This window comes from Somniosus microcephalus, unplaced genomic scaffold (assembly GCF_052327205.1).
Source record: "Somniosus microcephalus isolate GS21.2 unplaced genomic scaffold, FLI_Smic_1.0 unresolved_chr4, whole genome shotgun sequence".
Classification (NCBI taxonomy): Eukaryota; Metazoa; Chordata; class Chondrichthyes; order Squaliformes; family Somniosidae; genus Somniosus; species Somniosus microcephalus.
In genome coordinates, this window is record NW_028225182.1 from 54,468,788 (window position 1) to 54,488,823 (window position 20,036).

The 20,036-nt window shown below is 53.4% G+C and overlaps 1 protein-coding gene across 1 annotated transcript in view; it reads right to left on the reverse strand.

The window, feature by feature from the left end:
* The window catches only part of acadvl (acyl-CoA dehydrogenase very long chain), a 99,071-nt gene that overhangs the window by 24,342 nt on the left and 54,693 nt on the right, over window positions 1–20,036 (reverse strand). Inside the window, exons 10-16 of the mRNA XM_085977589.1 lie at window positions 19,572–19,770; window positions 16,867–16,971; window positions 15,355–15,441; window positions 13,244–13,306; window positions 10,674–10,775; window positions 4,658–4,755; window positions 645–717 (exon numbers count right to left, since the gene is read on the reverse strand). Of these exons, the coding sequence (XP_085833715.1) occupies window positions 645–717; window positions 4,658–4,755; window positions 10,674–10,775; window positions 13,244–13,306; window positions 15,355–15,441; window positions 16,867–16,971; window positions 19,572–19,770 (727 nt within the window). The remainder of the gene's footprint in view (window positions 1–644; window positions 718–4,657; window positions 4,756–10,673; window positions 10,776–13,243; window positions 13,307–15,354; window positions 15,442–16,866; window positions 16,972–19,571; window positions 19,771–20,036) is intronic.

Consider the following 20,036-nt stretch of genomic DNA (forward strand, 5'->3'; position numbering starts at 1 on the left):
CACTGTCGGAGGGGCAGTACCGAGGGAGCGCCGCACTGTCGGAGGGGCAGTACCGAGGGAGCGCCGCACTGTCGGAGGGGCAGTACCGAGGGAGCGCCGCACTGTCGGAGGTGCCGTCTTTCGGATGAGACGTTAAACTGAGGCCCCGTTTTCCCTCTCAGGTGGACGTAAACGATCCCATGACACTACTTGAAAGAAGAGCAGGGGAGTTCCCCCCAGTGTCCTGGGGCAATATTTATCCCTCAACCAACAGATTAACTGGTCATTAACTCACTGCTGTTTGTGGGAGCTTGCTGTGCCCAAATTGGCTGCCGCGTTTTCTACATTACAACAGCGACTACACTTTAAAACGTACTTCATTGGCTGTGTAGCGCTTTGGGACGTCCCGAGGTGGTGAAATGAGTCTCTCTCTTTTTCATCCCTGACACACAGTAATGTGTAACAATGCTCCACCAACCCTTGGGCTGGTTCTGCTTTTTCTCAGAGGATTAAATCCTAAATAAAACCGTTTGTTTTCCCCGGATCGAGAACCCCTGTTGGCTCTGGGTTCAGACAGTGCAGAACTGAGTCACTCTGTGCGAGTGAGCTGACCTCAGCCTGTGCGACAGCAGAGTCTCGACAAACAGCATCAGTAACGCACTTACCAGCTCACCGCTCTGCTGCAGCTCCGGATGTACAACGTCGCTCAGCGTGATGCCTGTACTCAGACCAGCCTTCCTGCAACAACACCGGACACAAAGGGAGATCGGTTTAGAACATAAGAAATAGGAGCAGGAGGAGGCCATTCCCCCTTGGGCCATTCCCCCTCATGGCTGATCTTCCACCTCACAGAAACATAGAAGATAGGAGCAGGAGTCGGCCATTCGGTCCCTCGAGCCTGCTCCGCCATTTAATGCGAGCATGGCTGATCATCCAAATTCAGTACCCTGTCCCTGCCTTCTCCCCATATCCCTTGATCCCTTTAGCCTTAAGAAATATATCTAACTCCTTCTTGAATATATTTAATGAATTGGCCTCTACTGCCTTCTGTGGTAGAGAGTTCCACAGGTTCACCACTCTCTGGGTGAAGAAATTCCTCCTCATCTCTGTCCTAAATGGCTTACCCCTTATCCTTAGACTGTGACCCCTGGTTCTGGACTCCCCGGCCATCGGGAATATCCTTCCTGCATCTAGTCTGTCTAGTCCTGTTAGAATTTTATAAGTTTCAGTGAGATCCCCTCTCTTCTAAACTCCAGCGAGTATAAGCCCAATCGACCCAATCTCCCCTCATACGTCATTCCTGCCATCCCAGGTATCAGTCTGGTGAATCTTCGCTGCACTCCCTCCATGGCAAGAACATCCTTCCTCAGATAAGGCGGCCAAAACTGCACACAATACTCAAGGTGTGGTCTCACCAAGGCCCTGTACAACTGCAGCAAGACATCCTTGCTCCTGTACTCGAACCCTCTCGCTATGAAGGCCAACATACCATTTGCCCTCTTAACTGCCCTCTATGGCAAGTATATCCTTCCTTAGGTAAGGAGACCAAAACTGTACACAATACTCCAGGTGTGGTCTCACCAGGGCCCTGTATAATTGTAGTAAGACGTCTTTACTCTTATACTTTAGGTAGGAAGGAACACAGAACTGCGCAGGTACTGCAGGATTCACATTCACACTTCACCCCAGAATGCTAACATCTGTGTGCCGTATGGTCCACTTCTTTCCCCTCCTCCTCTGCTGAAGCACTCACCCATGTCAGGTACCAGTCACACTCTAGCGCCACTCATCAAGTCCAGGGAGTGGATATTATGAGCTGTTTGATCATGAGGGGGTGTCAGAGCCAAACCAGATCCACCCTTGCCCAACAGGTGTGCTTTCCAGCAAGGGGGGGCCACTGATGGACGGGTCACATCATCCGCATGCCTGATACAAGACTCCCAAAACAAGCGCTCTACTCGGAGCTCCGGCACAGCAAGAGAGCCCCAGGTGGGCAGAGGAAACGCTTCAAGGACACCCTCAAAGCCTCCTTGAAAAAGTGTAACATCCCCACCGACACCTGGGAATCCCTGGCCCAAGACCGCACAAAGTGGAGGAGAAGCATCCGGGAAGCTGCCGAACACTGAGTCTCTTCGCCGGGAGCAAGCGGAAGCCAAGCGCAAACAGCAGAAGGAGCGCACGTCAACTCAAGCACCCCACCCACCCGCCCCTTCAACCACCGTCTGCCCCACCTGTGACAGAGACTGTAGGTCCCGCATTGGACTCATCAGTCACCTGTAAACTCGTTTTTAATGTGGAAGCAAGTCATCCTCGGTTCCGCCTAAGAAGACTGGGTAGAAATCCCGCTTGGGGACCCTGGCTGATTTTTTTCCCCTCCCTTAACCAGTGTGCATTGAAGCCAACAGCAGTTCCCTCAGTGTCAACCAGGCCAGAATCACCTAACCCAATGCAGACTGGAGTTTGAACCCAGACCCTTCCACGTCTCCACGGACCTAACCCAGACCCTCCACATCTCCATGGACCCAACACAGACCCTCCACATCTCCGTGGACCTAACCCAGACCTCTCCACATCTCCATGGACCTAACTCAGACCCCTCCACGTCTCCATGGACCTAACCTAGACCCCTCCACGTCTCCATGGACCTAACCCAGACCTCTCCATGGACCTAGCCCAGACCTCTCCGTATCTCCATGGACCTAACCCAGACCCTCCACGTCTCCATGGACCTAACCCAGACCCTTCCACATCTCCATGGACCTAACCCAGAACCTTCCACATCTCCATGGACCTAACCCAGACCCTCCACATCTCCATGGACCTAACGCAGACCCCCTCCACATCTCCATAGACCTAACCCAGACCCTCCACATCTCCATGGACCTAACGCAGACCCCCTCCACATCTCCATGGACCTAACCCAGACCCCCGCCACATCTCCATGGGCCTAACCCAGACCCTTCCACGTCTCCATGGACCTAAACCAGACCCTCCACATCTCCATGGACCCAACACAGACCCTCCACATCTCCGTGGACCTAACCCAGACCTCTCCACATCTCCATGGACCTAACCGAGACCTCTCCACATCTCCATGGACCCAACACAGACCCTCCGCATCTCCATGAACCTAACCCAGACCTCTGCACATCTCCATGGACCTAACTCAGATCCCTCCACATCTTCATGGACCTAACCCAGACCCTTCCTCGTCTCCATGGACCTAACCCAGACCCCTCCACATCTCCATGGACCTAACCCAGACCCTCCACATCTCCATGGACCTAACCCAGACCTCTCCACATCTCCATGGACCTAACGCAGACCCCTCCACATCTCCATGGACCTAACCCAGACCCTCCACATCTCCATGGGCCTAACCCAGACCCTTCCTCGTCTCCATGGACCTAACCCAGACCCGTCCACATCTCCATGGACCTAACCCAGACCCTCCACATCTCCATGGACCTAACCCAGACCTCTCCACATCTCCATGGACCTAACCTAGACCCTCCACATCTCCATGGACCTAACGCAGACCCCTCCACATCTCCATGGACCTAACGCAGACCCTCCACATCTCCATGGGCCTAACCCAGACCTCTCCACATCTCCATGGACCTAACGCAGACCCCTCCACATCTCCATGGACCTAACCCAGACCCTCCACATCTCCATGGGCCTAACCCAGACCCTTCCTCGTCTCCATGGACCTAACCCAGACCCTCCACATCTCCATGGACCTAACCCAGACCCTCCACATCTCCATGGACCTAACGCAGACCCCTCCACATCTCCATGGACCTAACGCAGACCCTCCACATCTCCATGGGCTTAACCCAGACCCTTCCTCGTCTCCATGGACCTAACCCAGACCCTCCACATCTCCATGGACCTAACCCAGACCCTCCACATCTCCATGGACCCAACGCAGACCCCTCCACATCTCCATGGACCTAACCCGGACCCTCCACGTCTCCATGGACCCAGCACAGGAACAGGACTGGGCTAAGCTTCTGCTTGCTACAAACCTCTACACCAGGTTATTGCTTGTTTTTATATCTTTCCGCTCTTCCCTTGGAGCAATGAGGGGATGTGCGGGTTGATTAACAGTCTGGTATTGTGGCGGACTTATTGTTTTTGTACCTTCCTGCCTTCCCCTTGGAGAGCAGTGTGAAGTAGTGGGAGGATTCACGAGCTGATTAACAGTCTGACAGGCCGCGACGTGAACGCTCCTTCCGTGGCCGTGACCATCTTTACACCGGTCGATATGGGGCGGGGGGGGGGGGGGGGGGGGTTAGTCCTGTACGGCGGGAGGGGTTTTATGGGCTCCCAGAACACCATACAATGAGGGGGGTGGGGGTGACCCACACCCACCGGACGAGAGTATCCCGCTGGATGTCCACCCAGAATCGGGAGCCGGAGCTCCGGTCCCCACTCGCCGGGACTGTTGGGAGCGCGGTTCGTATCCCTGCACCTTTTGATTCAGAGGTGGGAATGGCTACCCTTAGGATGGGAGGGTGCAGCATTTATGCAGCGCCTTCCAAGGCACGTCACAGGACCGTAAATCAGACAAAAATTGATAGGACAGGGTCATCGGAACTTGAAAGTGAAGTTCGAAAGGAAGAATTGGTGACGAGCTTGAACTGGGCACTGGCGCCGGGGTGGAGTCACGAACCTTCGTGCCCGCTTGCCGAATTCGTTCATTAGCAGGGTGGCATTCCCGACGGGATTCTTCAGCGCTCTCTGCAGTCCCTTCAGGTGATTCCCAGCAGTCTGCGTGGATTAAAAGGAAGGCTATTAAATCGGTCTCCGCGAGTCAGCTTTATATTAAAACATCCTCAGCAGGAGAATAGGCCCCAAAACTCTTGGCACAGGCAGGAGACAGTGAAGGGGAGAGTTTTGGGTAAGTGCCTGAAGGCACGGTCATTCATGAAAGAAAGGCTTATGAAATAATACTGAGCGGCCTGCGGGTGGCGCTGTCCAGGGAGAGTATAAATACTCGGGCACGGGCCCAGCTTGCGCAGGACGTTCTTTAACAGGAACGAGTGAAGGACACAACTAGACCTCCATGTTGTAAAACAGTTGATTAAAGCTTTGTTTAATGCTTAGACCAAGTGCCTAGTAGTTTTCTTACGTCAGTCAGCAAGGTAGATTGTCAGGAGGTCCTTGAACTAGACCTAGAGCGGTTGCAAGGGGGCGGGAGTTTAGGGGATGGTTCCGGAGCTGGGGATGGCAAGAGTCGAAGGGAGGGAGGTGCCAATTTTGGAGCATTCGGGAACACAAGGATAGTGCAGGGGTTGGGAGGCCGGGGAGTCCCGAAGCTCCCACAACATCCCCGTCTTTCTACCCGGCCCTTCGGTCAGAGAGCGCTCTGTTCAACCGTGCTTCAGGTCCCTAGCATCCCAACGCTTCACTCACTACTTGTAAAACACTCTTGCCACTACAAGCGTGTTACTGGGCGTTCCCTGTAAAAAAAAAATTTTTGCACAGCTCAACGGGAACGTTGGTGTACACTACTCGAAGAAATTGTGCGAGTTAAGTTTGTGCTAGTTCACTCAGCTCCCCTACGGAGGTTCTGGACGATTACCTAGGGAGTAGAATTGCAGGGAACCGGGATATATTTGGGCCTAGCTGATTAAATAGTTAGCGGAACTCCGTATTTTGTGGGTGATGCTTGAAAGGCCACATTTACGTTTGCGGTAGCACAGCGATTATGTTACTGGACCAGTAATCCAGATTCAGATCCATCCTCTGTCGTCGAATTACAGTGTGCAGACGACGCTTGCGTCTGCGCTCACTCGGAGGTCGAACTCCAAACCATCGTTAACACCTTCACCGAAGCGTATGAGAGCATGGGCCTTACACTAAACATCCGTAAGACAAAGGTCCTCTACCAACCTGTCCCCGCCACACAGTACTGGCCCCCGATTATCAAAATCCACGACAAGGCCTTGGACAACGTGGACCACTTTCCATACCTCGGGAGCCTACTGTCAACAAGGGCAGACGTCGACGACGAAGTCCAACACCGCCTTCAGTGTGCCAGTGCAGCCTTCGGTCGCCTGAGGTAGAGAGTGTTTGAAGACCAGGACCTCAAACCCGGCACTAAGCTCATGGTCTGCAGAGCAGCAGTGATAACCGCCCTGCTGTATGCCTCAGAGACATGGACCATGTACAGCAGGCACCTCAAAGCACTGGAGAGGTCCCACCAACGCTGCCTCCGCAAGATCCTGCAGATCCATTGGCAGGCTAGGCGCACCAACGTCAGTGTTCTTCCTCAGGCCAACATCCCCAGCATCGAAGCTTTGACCACGCTCGATCAGCTCCGATGGACAGGTCACATTGTCCGCATGCCCGATACGAGACTCCCAAAACAAGCGCTCTACTCGGAGCTCCGGCACGGCAAGAGAGCCTCGGGTGGGCAGAGGAAACGCTTCAAGGACACCCTCGAAGCCTCCTTGAAAAAGTGCAACATCCCCCACCAACACCTGGGAATCCCTGGCCCAAGACCGCACAAAGTGGAGGAGAAGCATCCGGGAAGGCGCCGAACACCTCGAGTCTCTTCGCCGGGAGCAAGCGGAAGCCAAGCGCAGGCAGCGCACGTCAACTCAAGCACCCCACCCACCCGCCCCTTCAACCACCGTCTGCCCCAACTGTGACAGAGACTGTAGGTCTCGCATTGGACTCATCAGTCACCTGAGAACTCATTTTTAATGTGGAAGCAAGTCATCCTCGGTTCCGAGGGACTGCCTAAGAAGAATCCCAAGGCCGGGACTAATGATCCAGAGACGCGAGTTCAAATCCCACCACAACAGCTGGGGAATTTAAATTCAGTTAATTAATTAAATCTGGAATAAAAAGCTAGGATTGTCGTAAAAATCCATCTGGTTCACTAATGTCCTTTAGGGAAGGAAATCTGCCGTCCTTACCCGGTCTGGCCGATATGTGACTCCAGACCCACAGTTCATAGAGTGTATTCGGGATGGTTTCTTAGAACAATACATTGAGGAACCAACCAGGGAGCAGGCTATTTTAGATCTGGTAATGTGTAATGAGGCAGGATTAATTAATGATCTCATAGTAAAGGATAAAGGGAAACCAGAGGATGTGGTGGATTTGGATTTCCAGAAGGCATTCGATAAGGTGCCACATAAAAGGTTACTGCACAAGATAAGAGCTCACAGGGTTGGGGGTAATATTTTGGCATGGCTAGGGGATTGGCTAACGAACAGGAAACAGAGAGTCGGGATAAATGGGTCATTTTCCGGTTGGCAACCAGTAACTAGTGGGGTGGCGCAGGGATCAGTGCTGGGGCCTCAACTATTAACAATCTATATTAATGACTTGGATGAAGGGACCGAGAGTACTGTAGCCAAATTTGCTGACGATACAAAGATAGGTGGAACAGTAAGCTGTGAGGAGAACACAGAGGGCTGGATTTTCATTGGGCCGTGGAGGCGGGATTGGAGGCGTGTGGGGGGTTAAAATCCCAAAATCGGGGGGGGGGGGGGCACGAACCCATCCCGCCCCCATGCCAGTTTCAAAGGAGGCGGGTACCCGACCTGAGCTGGGAGCCGCCTCCCCGAGGCAGGAAGGGGATTAGTGCCAATTAACTGCCTGTTAACAGGTAAACAGGCAGTTTTTAGCCCAATCCCGATTTTTATTGCTGAAGTGTGGGATTCCCGACGGCTCCAAACCACGCCAAGTTAGCGAGGCGGGCCGTCGGGCTGAAGGGCTTGGAGGGGTCGAGATGTCCGGTGTTCAGGTGAGTGATGGGTGCATGAGTGCAGAGGTAAGTGTGTTTGGTGTGTGTAAAGTGTTTAAAGAAGTTCTACTAACCTTTACTTACCTTTACAGCCTTCCTTCCTTCAGGTCTCGGGAGTCCCTCATCTCACTGGCACAGAAAGCAGAATGGCTGCGAGCTGTCAAAATCTGCAGCCTCGGCTTTCTGTTCCGGGGAGATCTCTAAATCATCCTGAGAGGAAGGAATTAACCTGGAGTACAGACTGTCAGTGTTTGACAGCTTCAAACAGCTGTGAAACGCTGATATTTCATCTGTCAAAACCTCTTGGCAGATGAAATGTCAATCTGTGATGTCACCTGTTGCCGGGTGGCCCTTAATTGGCCTGCTGGGCCCGCTGGGCGAGCTCAACAAGGTCAATCAAGTCAAAATCGTGTGGATTGGCTAGAACTCGATGGAGGCGGGACTACAACCCCGAAAGTTGTAGTCCCGCCTCCTCAATGAAAATCCAGCCCATAGAGTCTGCAAAGGGATCTAGACAGGTTCAGTGAGTGGGCAAGAACGTGACAGATGGAGTACAATGTGGGAAAATGTGAGGTTATCCACTTTGGAAGGAAGAACGAAAAAGCAAATTATTATTTACAGGAAACTTTGGTTTATCCGGAGGTTAAAAGTCCAGAAAGCTCTATCTACCGGCAAAATTCAGGAGCCGTTTCCTATAAGTTTTTTTTGCTTCTCGTTGCTTTTTTTTCCCCAGTCAGGCTCTACAAGGTCTGTAGCTAAGCAACAGCTTCAGCTAGAGACGCTTTTAAGCTGCAGCCGACTGTTTTGAAGCTGTTGCTAAGCAACAGGGTTTGTTGATTCACACGGAGCTGAAAATCTCCGTATGTTTCAACATTGCCGCTGGTTTGTCCGGCAGTTTTGATGGGACGGCAACAGCTCGGTCCCGTCGGTGCCGGATATCACAAAGTTTCCTGTAAATGGAGAGAGACTACATAATGCTGCGGTACAGAGGGATCTGGGGGTCCTCGTACATGAAACACAATAAGTTAGCAGGCAGGTACAGCAAGTAATTAGGAAGGCAAATGGAGTGTTGGCCTTTATTTCAAGGGGGTTGGAGTATAAAAGTCGGAAGTCCTGCTACAACTGTACAGGGTATTGGTGAGACCACACCTGGAGTACTGCGTACAGTTTTGGTCTCCATATTTAAGGAGGGATATACTTGCATTGGAGGCAGTTCAGAGAAGGTTCACGAGGTTAATTCCTGAGATGAAGGGTTGTCATATGAGGAAAGGTTGAGCAGGTTGGGCCTATACTCATTGGAGTTTAGAAGAATGAGAGGTGATCTTATTGAAACATATAAGATTCTGAGGGGGCTCCACAGGGTGGATGCGGAGAGGATGTTTCCCCTCGTGGGGAAATCTAGAACTAGGGGGCACAGTTTCAGAATAAGGGGTCGCCCATTTAAAATGGAGATGAGGAGGAATTTCTTCTCTCGGAGGGTGGTGAATCTTTGGACTTCTCTACCCCAGAGAGCTGTGGAGGCGGAGTCACTGAGTATATTCAAGGCGGAGATAGACAGACATGTGAACTACAGGGGAGTTCAGGGGTATGGGGAGAGAGCGGGAAAGTGGTGTTGAGGACAAGATTGGATCAGCCATGATCTTATTGAATGGCGGAGCAGGCTCGAGGGGCCGAATGGCCGACTCCTGCTCCTGTTTCTCATGTTCACAGCAATGTGGTCAACTCTTAACTGCCCTCTGAATCAGTCTTGGCTGTGACGCAGCCAGTGGTTGAATAGCCTGCTTGCATTAAGAATGGCCTATGTCACAAGGGCAATTAGGGATGGGCAATAAATGCTGCCTCGACAGCGACGCCCACATCCCGTGAACGAATAAAAAAAATATAAACAATAAAAATTTGCTGTCCATCGCTAGTTGCCCTGACAACTAAATGGCTTGATTCAGCCACGAGGCTGCTTTGGTGAGATGCCACCATCAATGGAGCTGTACCCAGCTTGAAGGCAGAGCCTTGAGGAGGGAATTAGAGAAGCACTTTCCCTCTCCCCTCGCTCCGACCCCGGGGAACAGGCTGAATGGCCTGCACCTGTTTCTGTGCCCCAGGCCCGAGGGCGCATCAGCTGCCATCCAGTCCCTCGCCTGACGGGCCATTCACAGCGCAAGCGGGCTATTCAACCGCAGCCGGGACCGATTCGGTCTTCACCCGACGTCCTCACACATGCACACACAAGCTGGGAGCACTGGATAGCAATCAAGAGCTATCCCTCCTCCTCGTCCCCCCCTGGATTTGGAAGGGTGCAAGGCCAACTGTACCACACTACCATTCCACATAGTGCATATTGTCAGTCGCCTATCAGGGGAATCACACAGCACAGAAAGAGGCCATTCGGCCCATCGTGCCTGTGCCGGCTCTTTGAACGAGCTCTCCAATTAGTCCCACTCCCCCCTGCTCTTTCCCACTAGCCCTGCAAATTTCTCCCCTTCAAGTATTTCTCCAATTCCCTTTTGAAAGTTACTATTGAATCTGCTTCCACCACCCTTTCAGGCAGCGCGTTCCAGATCACAACAACTCGCTGCATAAAAACATTCTCCTCATCTCCCCCAAATTTGCCAATGACCTTAAATCGAGGGAGCCGGATGGTGCGGTTGATTACAGGACCGAGGTACAAATACAGCGCACCCCACCCACCCCCCCGCTACTTGCTGGTCAGCGTCCCAGGACCCCTGCACCAATGAAAACCGAGCGAGGGCGGGATCGGGTTCAGCAGCGACGCTCCCCATGGTAGAACAGCACAGCAACACACACCGCCGTAGCTCACGCAAGCAAGAATGGGCTGGGTAACGGAGGTGGAGTAACGCAACGTGGAGCCTTAGCCCAGCGCGTACCTGCGCCTTTGGGAGAGACGGCAACCAGAGAACTAAACACATACCTGAATACCATTGAGTGCAATGAAAAGCCGAAGAATATCATTCGTTCCCTCAAAGATGCGGAAGATCCGAAGATCCCTCATCACCCGCTCGATCCCAGCATCCTAACGGCAGATAAACCGGGTTAGAATCCATCGCTAATCCTTGCAATGCCTTCATTTTAAAATTCTCATCCTTGCTTTCAAATCCCACCTTGGCCCTCGCCCTTCCCTATCTCTGTAACCTCCTCCAGCCCTACAACCCTCAGAGATCTCCGTAACAGGATTCTAACAGGACTAGACAGACTAGATGCAGGAAGGATGTTCCCGATGGCGGGGGAGTCCAGAACCAGGGGTCACAGTCTAAGGATAAGGGGTAAGCCATTTAGGACAGAGATGAGGAGGAATTTCTTCACCCAGAGAGTGGTGAACCTGTGGAATTCTCTACCACAGAAGGCAGTTGAGGCCAATTCATTAAATATATTCAAGAAGGAGTTGGATATATTTCTTGAGGCTAAAGGGATCAAGGGATATGGGGAGAAGGCAGGGACGGTACTGAATTTGGATGATCAGCCATGATCTCATTGAATGGCGGAGCAGGCTCGAGGGGCCGAATGGCCGACTCCTGCTCCTATCTTCTCTGTTTCTATGTAACCGCCTCCAATTCTGGCCTCTCGCGCAGCCCCGATTTCCATCGCTCCACCATTGCCGGCCGTGCCTTCAGCTGCCTGGGCTCTAAGCTGTGGAATTCCCTCCCTAAACCTCTCCGCCTCCTTTAAGACACTCCTTAAAACCTGCCTCTTTGACCCAGCTTTTGGTCACCTGTCCTAATATCTCCTTATGTGGCTCGGGGTCAAATTGTGTCTGATAATCGCTCCTGTGAAGCGCCTTGGGGACGTTTTACTACGTTAAAGGCGCTGTATAAATGCAAGCGGTTGTTGCTGTAAATAAAATATTTTAGAATAATTCAGCGACGGAGATGAGGTATGAGATCACACAACAAAATGTTTCACCAAGATTAGAATCGCCAGTGTCGGTGCACTGAGGGAGGAAGTAGCAATCTTTCAGCATCATTCACAACACCACGATGGTGCTGCCCAAAAGACTGTCTCGTCTCCGGAGAGCGGCCACCGTGCACCCAGTCTACCCGTTCTGCCAGACGCCCGTCTCTGTGGCACGTCTGCTTGGTTCGAGTGAGAGCTGGCGGGGGCCGGGGGGGGGGCGGTGTGGCATCGCGCTCACCGTGTTTACTGCAGTGGGGAGCCCCCCCCGAGTCAGGAGGTTGTGGGTTCAGGTCCCACTCGGGAGCTGGGCTGACACACCCACTGCAGCGTCGAGGGTGCGCTGAATCATCGAAGGTCTTCAGAGGAGATGTTAAACCGAGGCCCTGTCCGCCTTGGGGGAGAGAAAGAGGAGGGGGAGTAACTGGAGAGCTCGTTCAAAGAGCCGGCACAGGTCCGATGGGCCGAATGGCGTCCTTCTGTGCTGTAAGATTCCAGTTGTCATTTGTTGCTGTTTTTGAATTTGATATTTGAGCCAACTCGGGCTGTGAGAGACCTTACACCTGGAGTATTGTGCACAGTTTCGGTCTCCTTACCTGAGGAAGGATATACTTGCCATAGAGGGCGTGCAACGAAGGTTCACCAGACTGGTTCCTGGGATGGGGGGATTGTCCTATGAGGAGAGATTGAGTAGACTAGGCCTATATTCTTTGGAGTTGAGAAGAATAAGAGGTGATTTCATTGAACCATACAACATTTTTAAGAGGGATTGACCGGGTAGATGCAAGGGAGGATGTTTCCCCTGGCTGGAGAATCTAGAACCAGGGGTCACAGTCTCAGAATAAGGGGTCGGCCATTTAGGACTCAGATGAGGAGGAATTTCTTCACTCAGAGGGTGGGGAATCTTTGGAATTCTCTGCCCCAGAAGGCAGAGGTCGATAGATTTTTGGACTCCAGGGGAATCGAGGGATATGGAGATCGGGCGAGAAGTTGGAGATGAGGTAGATGATCAGCCATGATCTTATTGAATGGCGGAGCAGGCGCGAGGGGCCGTGTGGCCGACTCCTGCTCCGATTTCTTATGTCACAAGACTTTTGTAGACAAGCGGATGTTCAACCTTCACCCCGTGCTCGCTGACCTACACTGGCTCCCAGTTAAGCAAAGCCTCGATTTTAAAATTCTCATCCTTGTTTTCAAATCCCTTCATGGCCTCGCCCCCTCCCCATCTCTGTAACCTCCTCCAGCCCCACAACCCTCCGAGATCTCTGCGCTCCTCCAATTCTGGCCTCTTGAGCATCCCCGATTTTAATCGCTCCAGCATTGGCGGCCGTGCCTTCAGCCGCCTGGGCCCCGAGCTCTGGAATTCCCTCCCTAAACCTCTCCGCCTTTCTCTCCTCCTTTAAGACGCTCCTTAAACCCTCCCTCTTTGACCATCTGCCCGAATATCTCCTTATGCGGCTTGGTGTCAAATTTTGTTTGATAATGGCTCCTGTGGAGCGCCTTGGGACGTTTTACTACATTGAAGGCGCTGTATAAATGCAAGTTGTTGTTGCTGTATAAAGGAAAGAGACTCGTTAATAACCTGCCACTAACCTTCATGAAGCCCATTCCGCCCATGAGCTGAATACATTCGTCAGCTACAGTCCAGGCAGCCTCCTGCGGAGAGATAGGGAGCGGGGTCAGTGTGGGGATTTTCAATGCACCTCCGTTGGATCATTCCTCTCTCAGGAGTGACGCCGTCGCCCGCTGTCCCCCTCTTAATCTCGTCATTGGGCGTCGTTCTCCCAACCACCAGAAGGGGAGGAGGGGCGGGCTTTGCAAACTAGCGTAGCCGTTCGCTTACTGTACCGCAAGCGGAGGCCCTAACTCAAGGGCAGGTGCGGAGCATCGCATTCTCTTTACTCGCCATTCCCCAAACTTCTGGCGAAAAGTGCAAGCAGCAGCAGCAGAATCGCAAGCCCCTGTTCCGTAAAAGTGCGATCGTATGTCACGCTTTGAAACGAGAGAGGTGTCAACCCTGGCTCAGTGAGTCAGAAGGTCGTGGGTTCGAGTCCCGCTCCAGAGACTTGAGTGCAACATCTAGGCTGACACTCCCAAGGCAGTACTGAGGGAGCGCCGCACTGTCGGAGGGGCAGTACTGAGGGAGGGCCGCACTGTCGGAGGGGCAGTACTGAGGGAGGGCCGCACTGTCGGAGGGGCAGTACTGAGGGAGCGCCGCACTGTCGGAGGGGCAGTACTGAGGGAGCGCCGCACTGTCGGAGGGGCAGTACTGAGGGAGAGCCGCACTGTCGGAGGGGCAGTACTGAGGGAGAGCCGCACTGTCGGAGGGGCAGTACTGAGGGAGCGCCGCACTGTCGGAGGGGCAGTACTGAGGGAGGGCCGCACTGTCGGAGGGGCAGTACTGAGGGAGCGCCGCACTGTCGGAGGGGCAGTACTGAGGGAGCGCGGCACTGTCGGAGGGGCAGTACTGAGGGAGAGCTGCACTGTCGGAGGGGCAGTACTGAGGGAGCGCGGCACTGTCGGAGGGGCAGTACTGAGGGAGAGCTGCACTGTCGGAGGGGCAGTACTGAGGGAGCGCCGCACTGTCGGAGGTGCCGTCAAACCGAGGTCCCGTCTGCCCTCTCAGGTGGATGCAAAAGATCCTACGGCCACTATTCGAAGAAGAGCAGGGGAGTTCACTCCGGTGTCCTGGACAATATTTATCCCTCAACCAACATCACTAAGAAAAAGTTGATCTGGTCATTATCACATTGCAGTTTGTGGGAGCTTGCTGTGCACAAATTGGCTGCCGCGTTTCCTACATTACAACAGTGACCACACTTCAAAAAGTACTTCACTGGCTGTGAAGCGCTTTGGGACGTCCTAAGGTGGTGAAAGGCGCTGGAGAAACGCCAGCCCTTTCTTTCCATTTCATTCAAACGCGAGTTGGATAGGCACGGGGGCGGCGCTGAGAGACCGCGCCACTCGGTGTCAGGTACCGAGTCACAAAACCCCAGTCTCAGCCGCAACACGGCGCAGAATGAGGAGCGAGGGAGGACTCTCTTCTGCTGCAAAAACCCAGGGGGAGGGCGCTCAAAAATAAATAAATAAATGCAGTAGTAAAAAAAAATCCCTCAAAGGATCAGAAAGTTTGACATGAATCAGTCATTAATGAAAGAAAGACTTATGAAATAATACTGAGCGGTCTACGGGTGGCGCTGTCCAGGGAGAGTATAAATACTCGGGCACGTGCCCAGCTTGCGCAGGACATTCTTAACAGGAACTAGTGAAGGACACAACTAGACCTCCATGTTGTAAAACAGTTGATTAAAGCTTTGTTTAACGCTTAGACTAAGTGCCTAGTAGTGTTCTTACGTCAAAGTTTATCCGGCGAGAAGCTAAGCGGTGCAGACCAGGTGAGGTCGTAGGTTCAATCGCTGGTCCGAGCTCTGCCAGCGAGGGGGGAAGGGAGGAGGGGCTACAATTGCGCTCAGTCCCCGGATCGAAGCAGGAATCAGCCACGGCGCTCACCAGCTAACCGTGCCTCCATCTTATTTCAAATTCAAAAGTGCCGTGACCGCACGGGCAGTGAATGGCAGATTTCAGCTTCGTAAAACTGACGCACGTTTCACTGCGCTAGATACGGGGTCACTGACACTGTGCTTAAACCAGATTGCTCGACTCCACACATTGCACTAACAAGGCAAACACACAGCAGCACTCACAGACGCGAAGATCTTGCTGATGGCCGCTTCAATCTGGAATTCCGTGGCTCCGGAATCCATGTTTGCGCTGATCATGTAGGCCATGGACTGTGGGGGGGGGAGGAAATCACTGTTAGTGTTCACAGACTTGGCACTTACTGCTGGTCTTTCCTGCTTCCCTCTCCTGATGTCACTGTGGCTCAGTGGGCAGCTCTCTCGCTTCGGCGTCAGAAGGTGGTTGGTACAAGTCCCACTCCAGGCTGACACTCCCAGTGCAGTACTGAGGGAGCGCCGCACTGTCGGAGGGGCAGTACTGAAGGAGGGCCGCACTGTCGGAGGGGCAGTACTGAGGGAGCGCCGCACTGTCGGAGGGGCAGTACTGAAGGAGGGCCGCACTGTCGGAGGGGCAGTACTGAAGGAGTGCCGCACTGTCGGAGGGGCAGTACTGAGGGAGCGCTGCACTGTCGGAGGGGCAGTACTGAGGGAGCGCCGCACTGTCGGAGGGGCAGTACTGAAGGAGTGCCGCACTGTCGGAGGGGCAGTACTGAGGGAGCGCCGCACTGTCGGAGGGGCAGTACTGAGGGAGCGCCGCACTGTCGGAGGGGCAGTACTGAGGGAGCGCCGCACTGTCGGAGGGGCAGTACTGAAGGAGGGCCGCACTGTCGGAGGGGCAGTACTGAAGGAGGGCCGCACTGTCGGAGGGGCAGTACTGAGGGAGTGCTGCACTGTCGGAGGGGCAGTGCCGAGGGAGCACCGCACTGTCAGAGGGGCAGTACTGAAGGAGGGCCGCACTGTTGGAGGGGCAGTACTGAGGGAGCGCCGCACTGTTGGAGGGGCAGTACTGAGGGAGTGTCGCACTGTCGGAGGGGCAGTACTGAAGGAGGGCCGCACTGTCGGAGGGGCAGTACTGAGGGAGCGCTGCACTGTCGGAGGGGCAGTACTGAGGGAGTGTCGCACTGTCGGAGGGGCAGTACTGAAGGAGGGCCACACTGTCGGAGGGGCAGTACTGGGGGAGCGCTGCACTGTCGGAGGGGCAGTACTGGGGGAGCGCTGCACTGTCGGAGGTGCTGTCTTTTGGATGGGACGTTAAACCGAGGCCCCGTCTGGCCTCTCGGGTGGATTTAAAAGATCCCACGGCCACTATTTCGAAGAAGTTCTCCCCGGTGTCCTGGGGCCAATATTTTTCCTCAACCAACGTCACTAAAACAGAGTATCTGGTCATTTATCACATTGCTGTTTGTGGGAGCTTGCTGTGCGCAAACTGGCTGCCGCGTTTCCTACATTACAACAGTGACCACACTTCAAAAACGACTTCATTGGCTGTAAAGTGCTTTAGGATGTCCTGAGGTGGTGAAAGGCACTGGAGAAATGCGAGTCTTTCCCTCCGAGAGGGATCTGTGCCGTAACCGATAACGGAATGTAAACTGCAGTCACCGGGTATAATATTGAAAGCGGGAAGCATTCCTCGGCCCCCCCGGCTGACGGCGCCCGCACGCTGCTCTCCATGAAGTGCCGCCGGACAGCTCCCCTTACCTCGGTCACGTACTGCAGCATTGCCATGTGAGCAACCTTCTCCTGAATGGCGCCAAAGTTGTGGATCTTGTTCCCGAACTGGGTGCGGTTCGCAGCGTAGTCCACCTAACACGGGGAAATAACCCAGCGTTAAACTTAAACACACACACACACACACACACACACACACACCGTTAAACACACACCTCGGATCTATTCCCTATTAGACCCAATTGAGGCCTTGAAGATTATGAAGCGGGTTTGATAGGGCCAACATAGCGAAGATTTCTCCATTCTTATGGGGAGACCAGAACTAGGGGCCATCAATATAAGACAGTCACTAATAAATCCAATCGGGAATTCAGGGGAAACTTCTTTACCCAGAGAGTGGTGATAATGTGGGACTCGCCACCACAGGGAGTGGTTGAGGCGAATAGCAGAGATGCATTTAAGGGGAAGCTAGATAAACACACGAGGGAGAAAGGAATAGAAGGATATGGTGATGGGGTGAGATGAGGAGGGGTGGGAGGAGGCTGGTGTGGAGCAGAAACACCGGCACGGACCAGTTGGGCCGAATGGCCTGTTTCTGTGCTGTCCTGAAATCTTAGAGCAGAGAAGGCAGCCATTCGGCCCATCGTGCCTGTGCCGGCTCTTTGAAAGAGCTCTCTAATTAGTCCCACACTCCCCCCTGCTCTTTCCCCACAGCCCTGTGAATTTCTCCTTTTCAAGTGTTTATCCAATTCCCCTTTTGAAAGTTCCTACTGAATCCGCCTCCACCGCCCTTTCAAGCAGCGCGTTCCAGATCGCAACAACCAGCTGCGCTGTGGGATCTCGCTGTGCGCAAATTGGCCACCGCGTTTCCTACATTACCACAGTGACTACACTTCAAAAAAAGTACTTCACTGGCTGTGAAGCGCTTTGGGAGGTCCTGAGGTGGTGAAAGGGAGGAGACAGCAAAAGGAATTGAAATTGTAAAAAGATGTCCAAGTCAGATCAGCAAAGGTTGTTTAAAAATGGGCGGCTCTTTCGTCTCGATACTTTGTGGTGGAAGCTCAGAGAGAAACCAGGTCAGGTAGTTACGCAAGGCGGAGCGAGCCCGTGTGAGGTGACAGAAGAGCAAACAAGCAGCTTCCAAAAATAACTGCACCCCCAGCGCATCCTGTCACACGACCCGGCTCCCTACCACAGTGACCAGACCGACACTGCTGAGCCAAGCACCTTCCACAGAAAGGACAAACACAGAACTCACAGGAAAGCCGCACTCGGCTGGGAAATTCCCCGCCCACGAGCGGGCCTGTGAGAAAAAAATTAAATAAACACCGAGCCCGTCCCCCTCCAGCACCCCCACCTCGCCAATGTTCTCGTCTGAAGGTGCTGACTCATGTGGGCGGACAGTTCCCCAGGACATTGGCACCCCATCTCCGCCACCTTAACCATTCACTCCCTCCACCACCGGTGCAGCTACAAGATGCACTGCAGCAACTCGCCAAGGCTTCTTCGGCAGCACCTCCCAAACCCGCGACCTCTTCCACCTAGAAGGACAAGGGCAGCAGGCGCCTGGGAACACCACCACCTCCAAGTTCCACCTCCAAGTCACACACACCATCCTGACTTAGAAATATATCGGCCGTTCCTTCATCGTCGCTGGGTCAAAATCCTGGAACTCCCTCCCTAACAGCACTGTGGGAGCACCTTCACCACACGGACTGCAGCGGTTCAAGAAAGCGGCTCACCACCACCTTCTCGAGGGCGATTAGGGATGGGCAATAAATGACCGGCTTTGCCAGCGACGCCCACATCCCGAGAATGAATAAAGAAATCCCCGGCGTCGTCTGGGACCTCGCACAAGGTATTCAGTCGCAGTGGCGGGCGGCGGGGAGGGGGCGGTGTGGGTGCAGGGGAGTGGTGATGGTTGCAATTACAGCCCTCACCCAACATCAACCCTTCGGCACCATGCAGCAGAGGTCCCTGGCCGGCGATCGGGAGCAGGAACCGTGGACTGTTTTCCCTTCCCCCCCCCCTATCGCAGGAAAGCTGTGGTCACTTGCTGGCCAACCCCCGGTTGAGATCAGAAATGGCAAACGTTCCTGGAACTTCCCTGCTCTCTCTGGCCCAGCAACTCCTCTTGTTAAAACTCACTGAGCCCCACTTGGTGCTTTGATCAAAATATAAATTACATTACATAAAGAAAGACTTGCATTTCTCCAGCGCCTTTCACCACCTCAGGACGTCGCAAAGCGCTTTACAGCCAATGAAGTACTTTTTGAAGTGTGGTCACTGTTGTAATGTAGGAAACGCGGCAGCCAATTTGCACACAGCAAGCTCCCACAAACAGCAATGTGATAATGACCGGATAATCTGATTTTAGTGATGTTGGTTGAGTGCCCGGGGCCCAATATTTATCCCTCAACCAACATCACTAAAACAGATGATCCAGTCATTATCATATTGCTGTTTGTGGGAGCTTGCTGTGCACAAATTGTCTGCCACGTTTCCTACATTACAACAGTGACCACACTTCAAAAAGTACTTCATTGGCTGTAAAGTGCTTTGGGACGTCCTGAGGTGGTGAAAGGCGCTGGAGAAATGCCAGTTCTTTCTCTCTTTAGAACTAGATACATGTTTAAAAAGAAAAAGTTAATGATTTGATCTGAAGGGCGAGTGACAGCCGGTGGTTGAAGTGGGGCCCCGCTCTCGCCGGCGGGAACGCTCGCTCAGACACTTACAGCCCTGCCGATGACTCCTTTCATGGTGCCGGAGAGGGCAGCGGCCATGCCAAAGCGCCCGTTGTTCAGGATATTCATGGCCACCTTGAACCCGCCGCCAACCTCTCCCAGAACATTCGCCACCGGCACCTTAACGTTGTCGAAGTGCACCTCCGCTGTGTTCGACGCTTTAATCCCCATCTTCTTTTCTGGTGGGCCGCTGAAACACAAGCGCAAGACGACGATGACCTCTCGGCGGACATTAGCGGCGCTTATAGAGGCACAGGGCTGGATTTTCATTGAGGAGTCGGGTAGGAGGCGGGACTACAACTTTCGGGGTTGTAGTCCCGCCTCCATCGAGTTGCGGCCAACCCACGCGATTTTGACTTGATTGACCTTGTTGAGACCGCCCAGTGGGCTCAGCAGGCCAATTAAGGGCCACCCGGCAACAGGTGATGTCACAGATTGATATTTCATCTGTCAAGA